Source organism: Diabrotica undecimpunctata, chromosome 5 (assembly GCF_040954645.1).
Source record: "Diabrotica undecimpunctata isolate CICGRU chromosome 5, icDiaUnde3, whole genome shotgun sequence".
NCBI classification, from domain to species: Eukaryota; Metazoa; Arthropoda; class Insecta; order Coleoptera; family Chrysomelidae; genus Diabrotica; species Diabrotica undecimpunctata.
In genome coordinates, this window is record NC_092807.1 from 25,944,780 (window position 1) to 25,961,774 (window position 16,995).

At 32.9% G+C, this 16,995-nt stretch overlaps 1 protein-coding gene across 2 annotated transcripts in view; it reads left to right on the plus strand.

The window, feature by feature from the left end:
* The window catches only part of BBS4 (Bardet-Biedl syndrome 4), a 222,218-nt gene that overhangs the window by 34,413 nt on the left and 170,810 nt on the right, over nt 1-16,995 (plus strand). For both annotated transcript variants that reach the window (XM_072530948.1, XM_072530949.1), the window contains exons 4-5: nt 6,893-6,987; nt 10,183-10,345. In XM_072530948.1, coding sequence (XP_072387049.1) covers nt 6,893-6,987; nt 10,183-10,345 — 258 coding nt within the window. The remainder of the gene's footprint in view (nt 1-6,892; nt 6,988-10,182; nt 10,346-16,995) is intronic.

Below are 16,995 nucleotides of genomic sequence, written 5' to 3' on the forward strand. Positions count from 1 at the left end.
GTATGGGTACTATTTAATCTTGTTTTAAAATAACAACTAGTAGTATCTAAAACATAATTTTTACAATGAATGAATATTGGTGAAATTATTACAATATAGTCTTCAACTGATTTTAATTTATTAAAAGTTAAAATAATATTATTTTCTTTAAAAAATTTTATAAAACGCAAAAATTTAATCCTATTCTACGACCACGCGGCATCTACATATAAAAATATCTAAAGTTGCATTTATTGTCCCACTCTTTCATATTTAAGAAGCAATAATAGAGCTGACATGACCGCTACTTATTGGTACTAAAATCTTGATCTACCTCTCATTCTTGTTTGTAACGTGCGTCCCACCTTGTTTAACCTTTACCGACTTTCAAAAATAACAGTGAACAATTCTTCTATAAGCGTCTATATTCTTTGGTATCACATACATATACTTTTTTTTTATTTGGAGCCTTACTTAGTTGGCCACTGTGATAGCTTGCATTGTCTATTAATATCACGCTATTCTGAGAAATGTTTGGCATAAGATTATTTTTGAACCATTTTTCAAAGAATTCTGTCGTTGAATCTTCATGGTAGTCGACGCAGGAGTCTTTAATATTCTTTGCAGAAAGTCACAGGGCATTTGTAATCCAACAATTTTCTGATCCAGCATGTAAAATCGTTATTCTTTTCTCTTTATTTGACGGAGCTATATATGACGGAAGACGGAAGTTATATACTCATAGCGCCATTTTTGTAATCTATGAGATTCAATAATTACTTGTCTTTTGTCAATTATACGATATCGAAAGCCCATACTTTTCAAAATTTTCCATAAACTGGTGAGGCTACAGCTTATTTGGGTTTCGTCAACATTGAGCCGTTGCTTCAGACTTTTCGATGAATCAAGTCCTTATCGGCTTCGTCCATAAATTTGGTGGAACTGGAATGTTTACGTTTTTTCTTGTTTCTATGGGATTTGATGTAATTCTTTTTACTGTGGTCAGAGGTATTTTCGTCAAATCGCATATTTCACTTGTAGCGGAAGTTGTGTCAAGTCCTTTTTTAAGTAAGGTACTGTATATAGTTTTTACAATTTGCTTTGCATCTACAGATAAATGTTTCTTTTTTACCGGAACACTAGAAAAAGCTCCATTATTATTATCCGACGGACGCCACATAATGATAGAAAACGTAATGAATAAAATGAGTAATACTACTTGCTTCCCTTTACTTTAATCAAGAACTCGTATTTAAATACTGGTTGGTGTTCAGTTCCATAAACTTATTATATAAATACCTGAAAACCACTTAAAAGGAGATTAGCAAACCCGTCGCGCACTACCGTTACAGGAAGGGGTCATTGCTCGGGGATAAGCCACTCCTACAAATGATCCACGTGATATATAGTTGCTGGTTTTGCTGGATTAGCTTTATGCCACGAACGTAAGGCGTCATTGTGAAAGATATAAAAAGGTTTTAAAAGACCTAGATCAAGCGGTTGTAATTTGTGTGTACAATAAGAAGGAACTGTCAGGATTGTAACACCATTCTCTTTGCACAAATTAATTCCTTCTATTGAGATGTGACTCTCATGATTGTCCATTATTAAGAGCGAAGGGTTTTCTTTTAAACTTAATGTGCGTTTGATAAAATGCTTCAATACTTCTATAAACCACTGCGTGTTCATCCAACCGGCTTTTGTAGCCAGTCCTAAGGTGCCCGGAGGAGCTCCTATTAACATATGACTTTTAAAATGCACCCATGCAAATACCATCACAGGTGGCACTGCACTACCACAGGCGTTTCGATGCAGCACGTTGTAACTAATGTTCCTCGTTCGCTACTTTCAATTGTCGAAACTTGCTTGACACCCTTTTGTGCTAGAACCTTAGTTGAACTGTTTGCGACTGTCAAAGTCCCCGTTTCATCTAGGTTATAAATTCTCAGACCATTTGAGACATTTTGGTGCCTTCTGAAAACATTTTCTAGTTTTTCAAAAAATAATTTTACATTAGCAGGATTAAATCCTGCTACCTTAGCTAAACTAAAACCTTCTGGTGTTCGTAGACTCAAATTTGGATGCCGTTTTCGAAATCCTTTGTACCAATCTATTGATGCTTGGCCTGACTGTTCCCAATTGTCCGGTGGGTGTGGCCAAATCATAGGTTAACTTGCGACAGTTAGTTACAGTTAGCCCATAAAATATCTTTGAGCAAATCACAATGTATTGAACAAGAACTTCTAACTGTGACGAAAAAATTTGTTTATCTTTGTAGTTAGGACTCATCCTACAAGTAGGGTATTCTTTGTATTTTTTTACATATCTGCTTAAAGTTTGGAAGCTTAAGTTTGTTTCCCTGGCAGCACAGCGTATTTTCATACCATTTGTTACTAAAAGTACCGCCTCCCTCATTTGTTCGTCCGTGAACCGACCAACGGTTTTTGCACTTTTCTTGGGACTCACAATGCCAACAATCGAAATTAAATTTAACAAATATTGTCAAATGTCTCACTGTTCCCTCTGTCTCTCTGTACCCTCTTTTCCCCTAAAGCTTTTTTAACAAATAAGGTATACAGCCAACCTCCAAAAACTTTCCCACTTTAAGCATATAAATTATAATTATTATTATGAAACAAAAAATTAGTATATTTAAATTTAAAAATTTTATAAAATGATTAGTTGAAACATCAAAACGTTTTCGGTATTTTTGTACCATCATTATCGAGTCTTGATTAAAGTGTTAAAATTTGTTGTTAAGGTGTTAAAATCTTTGTTTAAAATATTGAAACTTAAACTTAAAAAGTAATGACATATTGCTGAAAATTGAGGATTTAACTACAAGGGAACCAAACGATGAAAAGGTTGCCAATGTGAGTCCATAATACGATACTTTGTTTCAAGTTAAGAAAATAACATTGCGCTTATGGAGATCAGTGTTGCCAAAACTCTCAGGCCGGTTTTGCTGTTAGATTGTCGATATATGAGTCATTCTAATCAGAGCCGTATTCAGCACTGTCTAGTTGTAGTTAATTAATTTCACTAATAAAAGGATGTGTATAGTTGAATACAAAATAATGCATTATAAATACTTGTTTCTTTAATTTACAGATATAGGTATGTAATTATTATAGGTCTAATAAAAATGGTTAAATTTCACTATTATTTAACATTACATATTTATTAATGCTTTAGATAAGATGTAACTAAAAAAAAACAAGTGCAGCTTTAATTTTATTTTCATGTAAGTAATAACAACAATTACATACATAAAAATTTTTCCTTGTACACAGGGTGAATCACCACCAACGGAACGAAAAATTACAGCGAAAGAGCAAAAAAATTAAAAAAATTTAAATTATTAGTTTGTAAGTTGATAAAAGCTACATTTTAAAATTATTTTGAAATATACAGGGTATCCCAATAAATTTCGGCGTATCAAAGTTATACTTTATTTTCTTATTCTTTTTTCTCTTTATAAGCAATTCTGCTTGTTCATTGGCGGATTAATACCTCTATGGAAGGTTGTCACTCCATCTTTTGCGCGGTCGGTCGATACTTCTTCTTCAACCGAATATGGATTTATCCCTTGCTATTTTGACCACACATGTCTCCCCCATTCTGCTTATGTTGTTATTCCATTCTTTTTTCTATTTAGTGTCCATTTATTTATATACTAAACTTTACATATATATATATATATATATATATATATATATATATATATATATATATATATATATATATATATATATATATATATATATATATTCACTTTTGCCGGACTGGTATTTACAGACTTTTCGGATTTGGCACTTTGTGTCCACAGATTTGCACACTATCACATAATTTACTCATTGCATATAATTTACTGCCACTGTCTACCGTCACATTTATTACCACAGGATCAATATCCATCAACCCATCAATAACCCAAAATTTTTGCTCTTCCTTAATAGCAGGATTACAATTGTTTTTCCAGTTTTCCACTGTTACTACACCAAATGCATTTCTTATTAATTGTTCCATAGCGGTAGTCTTAAACTCTGTGTTGTGTGAGGCAATATGTCTTTTGACTTGACTCCATACCATTTCAAATGGATTTAATTTACAATGGTATGGACGTAGTCTCAGAATGGTAACATTTTTCTCTTTGCACATCTCGTCGATTTTACATTTTATGTATTTTTCTTTGTATGTGTTTACGACTTCCATAAGCTCTGATTTTAAATAATCTTCTTCAAAAAAGATATCTTTCTCCAGCAACCACGTCTTAATTTGATCTTTATTAAAGGCACAACAGTTTTCTCTGGAAGATTATGAAGCAGCTTTTCCTTAAACCATTGTTCAAATATAGGACCATTCATCTCATCGTGATAGTCCGCTGAGTTTTTTAGCTAAAAACAAAAAAGCCGCACCATCTACAAAGCCCAATTCGCTACCTGCATGCACTAGAACAAATCGGGAGCCTCGTTGTGTCGGCTATTTTAGGTATGTTAATAACCCCTTAACAAACGCATCCCTGGTTGAAGTTACTAAGAGGTCCTTCCATTCTTTGGAAATACTATGTCCAACATTCACCCAAGTTTCGTCCAAATAAACGACGGTGTATCCTTGAAAACAAAATTTTTTTATCTCTCGCAAATACTGATGCCTCCATTTTAGAATATCTGGCCGTTCAATCATGCTTGACTTTACTCTTCTTTTGCAAAAAACAGTTCATTTCATGAAGTATTCTCCACATTGTTGTGCGTGACATGTTTGCTAAATCTTTGTCTTTACTAACCAGTGCAAAAACTTTGTTCAATGTCTGCGGTAAATTTTTAAAGAAAAAACTATGCACGATGGCACGTAGCCGCGTATGAACTACTGCATCGTAAGTGAACTTTCTGCTGTTCACTCTACTTTTGGTACGTTTTCTTGTTTTTTTGTTTTTTATGGGCCTTAGTCCTCCTTCAACAGATTCTTTGCGTATTTTGGACATAAAAATTTACTCCCGTCATAGCACTTACTTTATCGGTTAAACTTCTGACACTTTCACCACTTCTTAAATTTAGATGATAATTAAATACATTTAAAACAATTTGTTTTGCACGGATGTCCAAGATATTCACTTGGCTTAATTTTTGAATTTCCATTTTGAACTAACATTTAACTGTAAAGTCAAAATAACTACTAAAGAACCACAAAGCCTTATTATCATTATATAGTCAGAGAACGACATAAAATCGGTGACAAATGCACACCGTTTTATTTTAAGTTGCAATTAGTAATTAGATATATGCATTCCAAGCTGTCCGTTTAATTGCTTATCTTTAATAGTCGGCAAAATGTATGATTTAGCTAAGCAATATTTTCTACTGTTTTCTATGATTCATGGCATATGGTATTCTCACCGAAACACAAATAAACTGTCAAAATCCACAAGGAAACTAAGTTCCTGTAGTTGCTATCATCAAGTCCTCGTAAACACTTTGTCTCAGGGCCAGCAACTTCATGTGGAGTCGTACGGTATCATGTTATCAAATCCACGGGTAACTTTAACATCCTAATATATAAGATTAAATAATGTAAAGTAAATTGTAAACTATAACTTTTAACGGGTTTTTACCCAGATATTTAGTGGCTCAAAACATGTACACCTAGACACTGATGATGGAATATGGATTCCGAAAACCTTTTGTCTTCATGACATAGCCCGATTGGGTTTTTTAATTATATACCTTTTATAAAGGATTTTAACAATTTTTTTTAAATAAACTGTCGTTACTATAATTAAAATAATATAAAACAAAATTATCTTTTGTAAATACTATTTATTTAATTAAAATCATTTTCCTTACTTTTCATATCTTGTTTCGAATAGGCACTTTTGGTCAATTACGTTAAAAAACATTAATTTTAATTCATGTCTGTGGAAACGGAAATACAAATAATACAACCCTGAATCGTGCTTCGTGTTCGTCGTGGCATCGCCACGCTTCTATCGTCCATAAGAAATACATGGCCCTATCTTCGCAATGTTATTTTTTTAACGTGGAACACTCCATGGTATATGGGAAATGAATCAATGCTCACAATCTTAAGTAGTCTTTATTTAGTAAAGTTGATAAATTTTCGGCTACCGGTTTCAAGGCTTACAATATTTGTCCCATCATCAGGCCCCAGTACGTTATTTTTATTTTATGTATTAAAAACTAAAAGCTAAAACAACAAAAAACAAGCAATAAACAACTGAAACGCAATAAATGACACTAAATAATAAGAAAACCAATTAATAACAAATTGAGTGAGCAACTAATAGATAATAATAAATAATATCACTCACTCACTCAATTTGTTATTATTTAGTGTCAATTATTGTGTTTCAGTTCTTTATTGCTTGTTTTATGTTGTTTTAGCTTTTAGTTGTTAATATTGGTGCGTATTGGTGCTTGATGTATTGGTGCTTGATGATGCGGCAAATATTTTAAGCGTTGAAACCGGTAGCCCAAAATTCACCAACTTTATTAAATAAAAACTACATAAGATTGTGAGTATTGACTAATTTAATACTAGTAAAAGGGAACCGGCGAACCCTTTACTCGAAAATATTGGAACACAATGTATCTGACCAGTGTGAGTAGCAATAGCCAAAGAAAATTGGGAAACCTTTACTCGAAAATTATTACAGTAGACAGCCATAGAAGACCAGCATGTGCCACAATTTTAGAGTGAAGGGTTCAAAATGCTCCCATTTATTTAAATTTTAAACCATCGACATTTATTAAAATTTAAAACCAATGTCTTTAAACTGATTTGTATGTGGCTATACGCATTTTAATCAAGACTCACTGATGATTGTCTGATGAATCCGAAAACTTTTTGAGTTTTTTAAACTTTATTTTTATTTCTACAATTATTACTGTTTTAGGTTCGAAATGAAAAGATATAAATTAGCTATGGAAGCTTATTTAGAAGCTGAAAGGCTGTCAAGCAATGCAGACTGTCAAATATACTATTATTTAGGTAATAAATTTATTTACAACTATTAATAATATTTATTATAAAAACAATATTTTGGCAAAACAAGCGGGCTTTTTGTTCTTGTCAAGTAGTTTCTTTTCAACTGCTGTGAAAAATATTTTTCTGTCGGAATTTGTCAATATATTACTTTTTCGCTTCAGTTCTACTATTCCTAATATATTATGCATTTTAATTTCAAAGTTCTTCTTTTATGAAACTGAATAAATAACTTTAAAAAACATCATCTGGATCATATCATCCACACCATATCCAACGTATTGATAATGACATAATGTGATGAGGATGGCGTAGTGAAAAATATGTGGCAGTACTTGGTAATGTTCACTCCACTTCCTTGTCCGCTATCCATCACAAATACCCTACTACTCTACCCTGCTTCATTTAAAACTACAACATTCTCGCTACGTTTCACCGCTTCCTCTTCGATCTCTCTTTCCCGTTCATAATAGTAACAAAACAATCATACCATGGACAAGGCTCCAATACTTTTCGCTACGAAGCATTAGTTACACCAGAATCTTCACTGCGATGCTCTCACCTAGCTCCGCACAGACTCTTGTTTTTTTTTATCCGGTCCTGTCATACAAAAATATAAACAAAATATGCTTCGCAATCTTTTTATACTCTCCTTGTACACAAATGGCAGCCTTTTAACTACCCATCTATTTCAAATAGAAATCAAAACAAATATACCCAGTAAACTCCTGAGTCAGATAATAGATTTCCTCTCAGTGTACACCGACGACCCATGTCTTGAGATTAATGATGAGACACCAGGTCCAGTCACCAATTCTGTCATTCATTTTTCATTTTCTTACTTTTCGGTTCCCCTCTGTGTTTTGGGCGACTTCAATTCTTCATCTTGTCCTCAGCCAAAAGGTTTATCGGGTGGCACCCCAGATTACTGTCACCATATTCGCTGACGCAGTATTTGCAATAACAAAACAAAAATACACTAAAATGGGTCTCAGAGAAGGTGAAGCAAATTTATTCCAGTTTCTTCCTTAACCTTAATTATTTCTGTGTTACTAGATTTGGACCTGGTGTCTTGGTGCCTCCTCGTCTATTTCGTCATAGTTCTCTTAGATATGTTATAGATTTTGATCGTCTATATATATTTATATATATATATATATATATATATATATATATATATATATATATATATATATATATATATATTCTGGTAGTATGATCATCACGTCTCTGCTATATCTTCTCTGTTTGTTCTCAGGGTTTCCATGTGATCGTTGACAGAACACGTTCTTGCTTTAAAATATTTTGTTATGGATCTTATTTTTCTAAACAGGTCTTTCGGCGTTTTTGGAAAAAGATTGGTATGCTATAGAATATTGATAAAACATCCTCTAAAATATATATTTTTATATTTTTTCGCTTGAACGGTAGCTGTAGGTACCAGCTAATATAGAGGAAGAAGAAGAAAACCTGGAAGACGAAAGAGGTGATGTAGGGAGAACAGACGAGAGGGAAGAGGAACCACCAGCGATTTTTGTTAAAGTTAAAGATGCAGTTAAAAAACTAGCTAGAAACAAATTACCCGGAATAGATAATCTCTCAGCTGAACTATATAAAAAAGGTGGCCTCGATACCATAATGGCATTAAAGCAGCTTATAAAAGAAATACAGTTACAGAAATCCCTCCCCAATGATTGGAATATTGGAATAGTTTGCACCATATACAAAAAAGGAGATATCTTTGAATGCTCTAACCACAGAGGAATTTCGCTTCTAAAAGCAGCGTATAAAATATTTTTCACAGTACTATGTAATCGCATGGTACCTTATGCAGAACAGATAGTACGAAAATACCATGCTGGTTTCAAAGGTGGTAAATCGACAATTCATCACATTGCAACCCTGAAACAAATTTTGTAGAAAACACTGGAATATGGCATTGGTACTCATCACATATTTATAGACTACAAAGCAGCCTACGACTCTGTGAATAGAAGAAAAGTGTTCAAAGCAATGAAAGAGCTAGGAATACCAAATCAGTTGGTAAATTTAACAAAACTAACTCTTGAAAAAGTTTAATGTAGAGTACGAATTCAGGGGGAACTGTCTGAACCTTTTAAAACAAATAACGGGGTGCGCCAGGAAGACCCTCAACCATTGGTTCAATATATAATAAATCAGTGCAAATCTTTACCTATGCTGATGATATCAATATTGTTGGGAGAATGGAAAACGCTGTACGAGAGCTGGGTTTAATAATAAACACCAACAAAACGAAGTATATGAAAACCCGCAACCACAAATCCTACGGCCACTTGTTATAGAAAACAACGTCATCGAAGCAGTGAATGAATGTGTATACCTGGGAGCGCTCCTTAACACTGAAAATAATACTACCGCAGAGATAAACCGCAGAATAAATCTCCTTAAATCCACAATTATATTGAGAAATACAAAAATAAAATTCTACAAAACAATAATACGCCCAGTCCTAACACATGGTTCAGAAACCTGGACTCTAATAAAAAGTAATGAAAACATGTTCAGATGTTGCGAAAGAAAAGTACTAAGTCAAATCTATAGAGCAGTGAACGACAATGAAGTGTGCAGAAGACGATACAACTTTGAACATTATGGAATATACCAGGAACCAGATATCGTAAAACATATTAAGATTGGACGTCTGAAGTGGATAGGGCATGTAATGCGGATGAAACAAAATGACCCAGCTATAAAAACGCTCCTTGATAGACCCATTGGCCAGAGAAGAAGAGGAAGACCCAGAACAAGATTCCTTGATAACATCGATGAAGACGTGAGAAATGTGGGAATACGTGCTTGGCGGAGAATGGATAGGGACGACTGGAGAGAAATTCTTAAGGAGGCTAGTACCCACGCAAGGTTGTAAAGCCAGAATGATGATGGTAGCAGTAGGTACATTTTTTCCAGAATTTAGAATGTAAATCAAGAGAAACAATATCACGAATATAGATAGTGTAATTATAATTATACTAAAGTTTACACGAGAACAACCAAATACATAGCAAAAAATATAAAAAATAAAATTTTTACAGCAGAATAAAATACTACAACCTAAAAAGAATATATAAAACAAAAGTAAATACAAAAGAAAAAAAGTTTGTCAAAATTAGTATCTCCTAATAATCAAGTATACCTAATTATCTTTGTGTTTTGTTTTAGGACAATGCTTGCTTAAATTAGGAGACATCAACAAAGCTCAAGAATATGCTCAGAAAGCTGTCCAAGCCGGAAGTCACGAATTCTGTTTTGAGCTTTTAATAAAAATATTAATGCTACAAAAGGAAGTTAAAGCAGCAGTCGCTATATCAAATGCTGCCGTAGAGTATGTATTGCATTGTTTTATTATTTTATTCAAATAAATGAACATATTATTTTATGTTGGTTAATATACAGAATGTGCACAAGGTTCTTCATAAAGAAAACTACAATTTCTGCATTTAAAACTTTGATCTGGGTTCTAAAAATATTAAATAATAGGAACCAATCATCAATTTATCTCAGCTCTCTTTAGAACTGTTGAACCTGTTTACCTTTTTTCTTTAAGTACCATATCATTTCAGAACGTTGGATAGCTATCTTAATTTTATTTACTGCCACCCTAAATAGCATGTTTGTATCAATACCACACCAATATGGCAAGTTCTTTAACCATGAAGTCTTTCTTCGTCCTGTTTTTTTCCTTGCATAATATTTTGTAGCAACGTATATTTGGGACCTTTCATTACATGTTCAAAGTACTCTAGCTTTCTCTACATATTCAAAGTACTCTAGCTTTCTCTTCTGGATGGTTTTTATATCTCAGTAATCTTGCTGAGACGTTCTAGTATTTTCAAGTTTCGAATCTCCTCCACCAAAGAAACTTTTAAAATTCTTTTATAGCACCACATTTCGAAAGCAATAAAAGAAATTCGACACGGTCTTCTAAAATGTCTGTAATATAATTTCACTCCACACCATTACCCGCTGCCACCTTACTGTGCAGTCCCTACAGTATTACAGTGTGCATAGCGTTTCCCACTTCTTCTATTATAAATGACCTTCATTTCTTGGATGACGATGAAGATGATGGAATTGATATTATTGAATTACCACCCGATCACGTTAATGATGTGTCTGATGTTGAAGTAATATATGACGACATACTAGAAGACACGTACCCTAAAGATGTTCCCGGTAAATTGAAAATACATTCATCTGCTATAAATACTGAATCATTATTACCGCTAAACGAGATACCTGATAAGACTTTTTATAACACTCAAAACGAAATTCTAAAGAAGCGCCAAAAGAAAACTGAAGCTTGGAAACTAAAACCAAATTCAGATTGACAAAAATATAGGTCAGACTTTATAAAAAAACTTAACTTTGGGGATAATAATACGGATATTGTACTAACGAAGCTAAAGAACGAATAAGGCAGCCGCTAAAGTAAAAAACTCCTGTAGAGGTGTTCCAGATGCTATTTGATGACGACATTATATGTGGTATAGTAAAACAATCTGTCACATATGCTAAGTCATTAGAAGCCGACCAGTGCGAAGGTGTTTTCAAGGTACTGTTATCATTTTTTAAAAAAACTCGTGTAATGAGGTGAAAGTGATTGTGAAACCACACAAATATTTGCAGTTAAATATACAGACATAAACAGTAAGAAATTTATCTTCCTAAAAGAGTTTTTGATAGAATTTTTAGTCAATATTTTGTATTTATACGTCCTAACCTACAATTGTAACACCAATTAAGATAATAATAACAACAACGAGAATTCTTAATTACTGTATAAATACATAGGCGTATCTTCAACGGTTTTTATCATGCCTTCGACTTCGAATATGATTTGTTCCTGCTGTAGTAAATCGTATAAATCGAATTTAATGATAAAATGTTCCGTTTGCAATAGAATTTTTAGACATACCTGTGTAAATGTTAGTAATATAGAACTGGAATTGTTTAATGATAATGATAAAGGATTCGATTGGTCCTGCATGAGTTGTAGGCAGGTTGGGAACCAAATAAAAGATCTGAAAGCATTAATTTTAACTTTACAAACTGATATTCAAGCACTTAAAAATGAAAACCAATCAATGAAGAATTCTTCAACCATGTTGGTTATGGAAGAAGTCATTCAGGAAATAAATGAGCGTAGAAAACGCAAACGCAATGCTATTTTATTTGGTGTACCTGAGCAAAATACTCAGCTCTCTCCGAATAGTCGCAATGATAATGATACACAGGAAGTCCAAACAATAATTCAAAGTATGAATACTAGCGTGAATGTCAATGAACTCAAAATATTTAGGCTTGGACAACCAGCACTAGGTAAAAATCGTCCGATCAAGATTACACTTAAAGATGAAAATGACGTCTCGGCATTAATCAGACAAGCCAAGGTTCTGAAAACTGGTATCTACAGCCATGTGTCAATTTCATATGACCGTACGAAAAAAGAAATTGCATACTACAAACAATTAAAGGAAGAATTAGAAGCTAAGAACGCTAACAATACAGGACAATTTAGAATTAAATACTTGGATGGCATCCCAAAAATTGTTCCTTTAAACAGATAGGTCCCAACAGTTTTACAAGCCAAGATCTTCAGGTTTACTATCAGAATGTGCGTGGTTTGAATTCCAAAGTAATTGATTTTTACTCTAGTGTTAGTGAATGTGAATTTGATGTCATTGCTCTAACTGAGACTTGGCTCAACTCTGATGTTATTAGTTCGGAATTGTTTAATGATGACTATCAGGTTTTTAGAAAAGATCGAAAGTTCGATGTAGTTAATAAATCGACTGGTGGAGGTGTACTGTTGGCACTTAAGTCAAATTTTGAGTGTGTTGTTGTTGATGTCTCAACATTTGATTTACATTTTCCACTAGTTGATTTGTTGGTTGTTGAGTGTCGCATAGGAAATAAAAAGTTTTATGTTTCAGTATTATATATTCCTGATAAATTAAAGTTGAAAGATTTTGAATATTTTTTTGAAATGTTAGAGCAACTTGAATTATTTAATGACACTGTTATTCTCCTGGGCGACCTTAACATTCCAAAGTATATTGATCAAAACAGATCTGATGTGAAGACATCGGCAGTGCTAGACTTCATGTGTTTGTTTAATTTTAATCAGTATAATCAGGTGGGAAATAATTTAAATCGATTGTTAGACTTAGTTATATCATCAGATACATGTCATGTAAGTCGCGATAATGCACCACTTGTACAAGAAGATTTACATCATCCAGCATTAATGATAAATATTAATGATTTTCAGAAAAAGGAAACCAGTTTTGTGGCTCATTCTAAAACTAAAAGATATAATTTTAAAAAAGCAAATTTTCCTTTACTGTACTCAGAATTTCTTAATTGTGACTGGAATTTTTTAGATATGTCTGATGATGTAAATACAGTCCTAGAATTATTTTATGCTAAGATATATGAATTATTTGATATGTGTGTACCAATTTACAGAAATTATAAACATCAATATCCTACATGGTACAATGCGGAAATAATTAGAATGATAAAGTTGAAATCAAAAAATATCACAAATTATAAGAAAACAGGTAATATACTATATATGCATGAATTTAAAAGGTTGCGAAAAATAATTAAACAAATGATTAACCCAGATACTCCTAAAACTTTTTATCTCAAAATGTTTAATAAATTCTGCTATGAATGGCTTTCTACTTCAATTATATACGAGTTTTACAAATAAAATTTTTCTTTTAGGTTGGCCGTTTTTGAGTTATCAGGTGTATGTTATAACCAACAGTAGGAATTCAAGCTACTTAAGGATCAATGATTTCATTATACAATAAATGAAACTAAGTGTAAAAATTAAAGTTATTCTTTATTATGGTAACTAAAAAAACATTATTTAGGGTAAAGTGCAACATCACACTTGTTACATCTGAACGCTGCCTACTTATGACATACACCACTATACGCCATACGTCAGTAATCCTGACGCATGGCGTCTTCTGAATGCTAGGTGATTGATTTTCCCTCCATTACTTTTATGCAATTGCCAGACATTGTGCTCTGCTATATCAAGACAATGCGAAAATAAACTAAAGTACTATTTCTTGGTTCTGATACCTATTCTTTATAAGCTTATATTTTGGTCTGCTTATACTTTTCTTTTCTTTCTGTGAATATCTTTTTACCTGTAGGGTTGGCAGTGGTGAAGTAGCATTTGATGCAATAGTAACGACATTATTGCCGTTCCATTTACATACTATAATATTTTCGTCTTCTACGAGTGAGTATTCAAATGCACCCCTCTGATCTTTTTTGAAAAGCTTGGAATTTTTAGACGACAACCCGGAACTCGATTTTCTCGAATTGTTCGAGTGCATTTTAAATTTCTTGCTTTTAGTTTACGTAGAAATGAATTAAAAAAATTATCATCGAATAAGTGAAACGGCGTACCTAGATTATCAGACTGCAATTTATCGGCAAATGACAATACGACACTGGCTCACAATCCTAATTCTTTGTATGTATCAGAAAGTGGAGTTGTGGCACCTTGATAAGGTTCAAACCACAAATATCCCTGTTTTGTGGTTCCGACCCATAGTTTATAGCCCCATCTAATGGGTTTACCTCGAATAAACTGTTTTGATCCATGATACCCATAGTAAGGGACCATCGCTTCATCAACACTGTGATGTTCTTTAAATGGACGAAACATATGAAAATTTTTATTGATTATGTCAAATAACGGACGCATTTTAGCAAATTTATCGCCTTTTTGTAATTTGGTATTATCAGAAACATGTATATTTTGCATAATAAAATTGAATCTATCTCGCGATATAGCCAAATACACCAACTTACACCCTGCGTCATCGTTGTTTTCTCAGTAGATAGACCTTCGAGGAAATAAGAAATATCCACTTAGAAGTAATATCCCAACAAAACACCTAATTTTATTTTGATTGATATCTCCAGAGCAATTGTGTTGAGATGCATATAGATTACTAAAACGTGTGATTAGGTCCACAACTTCATCATCAATGAAGAGGGAGAATAACTGTAAAGGCGTGAGAAATTTTTTTGGTTCACTTACTGGCTTTCAGTCGGAAAAATTGGGATCAATATTTTGTTTTTTCCAGGAATACTCTCTTTTTTTCTTCGCTTTAGGTTGTGGAGCACTTACACCAAAGCGAGACACAGGTACAGACAACGAGAGGTTATCTTCACTATCAGAATCTTCAACTGTAGTATCTTCTGGACCCGAAATAATAATTTCATTCTGCCCTTTATCCTCCAACGGTGCACTATCAAAACAACTTCAGCTTGTACTCCTAATTGACTACCTGGAAGGTTATTTATGTCAATGTGGTTTTCATCCCCGGAATCTTCGTCGGTATCATATTTATCGGATGGAGGGAAGACAGTAATACCATCAGGTAATGAAGATGGATCATCTAGGTGTTTAATATCATATAATAACTCATTGAGAGACTCAATGGTTTCGTCCAATAACTAAAAAGTTACAGAATGTTATCACTGAGTAATATGTTATCCTACCGTATGTTATAACATACAGTCGTTTTTGAGCATTATTTTTACCAGAAAAAAGAATAAATATTGATAACAGTAATAACTATAGTAAAATATAATCCAAAACGAAAGTAAATGTTTAAACTTTCAGAAAAAATAAAGCCATAGTATCCTCAAAATACTTATTTCCTTTTATCCATTTTGTATATACCACGTGCGCTAATATTTATTGCAAATTTTCGACACCTTACTTAGCTAAACGTCGACTGCAGATAAATGCAAACCACTAATGATGCATATTTAAAAAGCAGGGTACGTTGTGACATCTAGTGAATAATAGTAAAAGTCGAATAATACAGGAATTTGTAAAGCGTATGTTTTAACGGACAGTAGGAGTATCTGGGTTAAAGCTCAATATAACGTTTATCTTGAAAAAATTCAGAATAGTATTTCTAACGAATCTAATAATTTCTGGGCATATGTTCATGCAAAGAATAACACTTCTAGAATCCCAGGTGAAATGTGTTACAACGGCGATACATTTAATAATCCTCGCGATATAATCCATGCTTTTAAGATGTTTTTTAAAAAAGTTTATTTACCTGTCGACAACAATGTATTAAATAATCAAGAATGTAGTGATATTTACTTACCCACTATTAATTTTAACGAATTTCAAGAAAACGAAATTTTAGTAGCCTTTAAAAGAATTAAAAATAAAATGACGTCCGGACCGGATAATATTCCAGCATTTTTAGTGAAAGATTGTTCTCGGGTATTTGTAAAGCCACTTAAAAAAATTTTTAACTTATCAATAAAAACGGGAACTTATCCCGAGTTATGGAAAAATGCGAAAATATGCCCTGTATTCAAAAACGGATCGAAATCTGATGTATCCAATTACAGACCGGTATCTTTGTTATCCAATTTTTCAAAGGTTTTCGAAGTAACTCTATATAACCGTATTTACCCTTCTGTTAGGGGATGGATATCACCTTATCAACATGGCTTTATAGATAAACGTTCTACTGTATCAAACTTGGCTGTAATCACTCAATATATTTCAGATGTTTTGGATGTACAAGGTCAAGTAGATGTGATATATACTGATTTTTCTAAAGCGTTTGATAAGGTTGATCACAAATACCTTCTCTTTAAATTATCAAATTTGGGATTTGCTGGCAACATTTTAAAGTTACTGGAAAGCTATTTAATAGGTAGGAACCAATTTGTATCCTATAATGGTTTCATATCAGAATTAATCTGTACTACATCCGGTGTTCCACAGGGATCAAATTTAGGTCCATTGTTGTTCCTATTATATATCAATGATTTATTTTTAGATATTAATAACAGAAAATTGTGTTTTGCGGATGATCTTAAAATATACTGTGAAATTAAAACAATTGCTAACTGTATAGATTTACAGAACGATCTAAATTATATAGATACTTGGTGTGT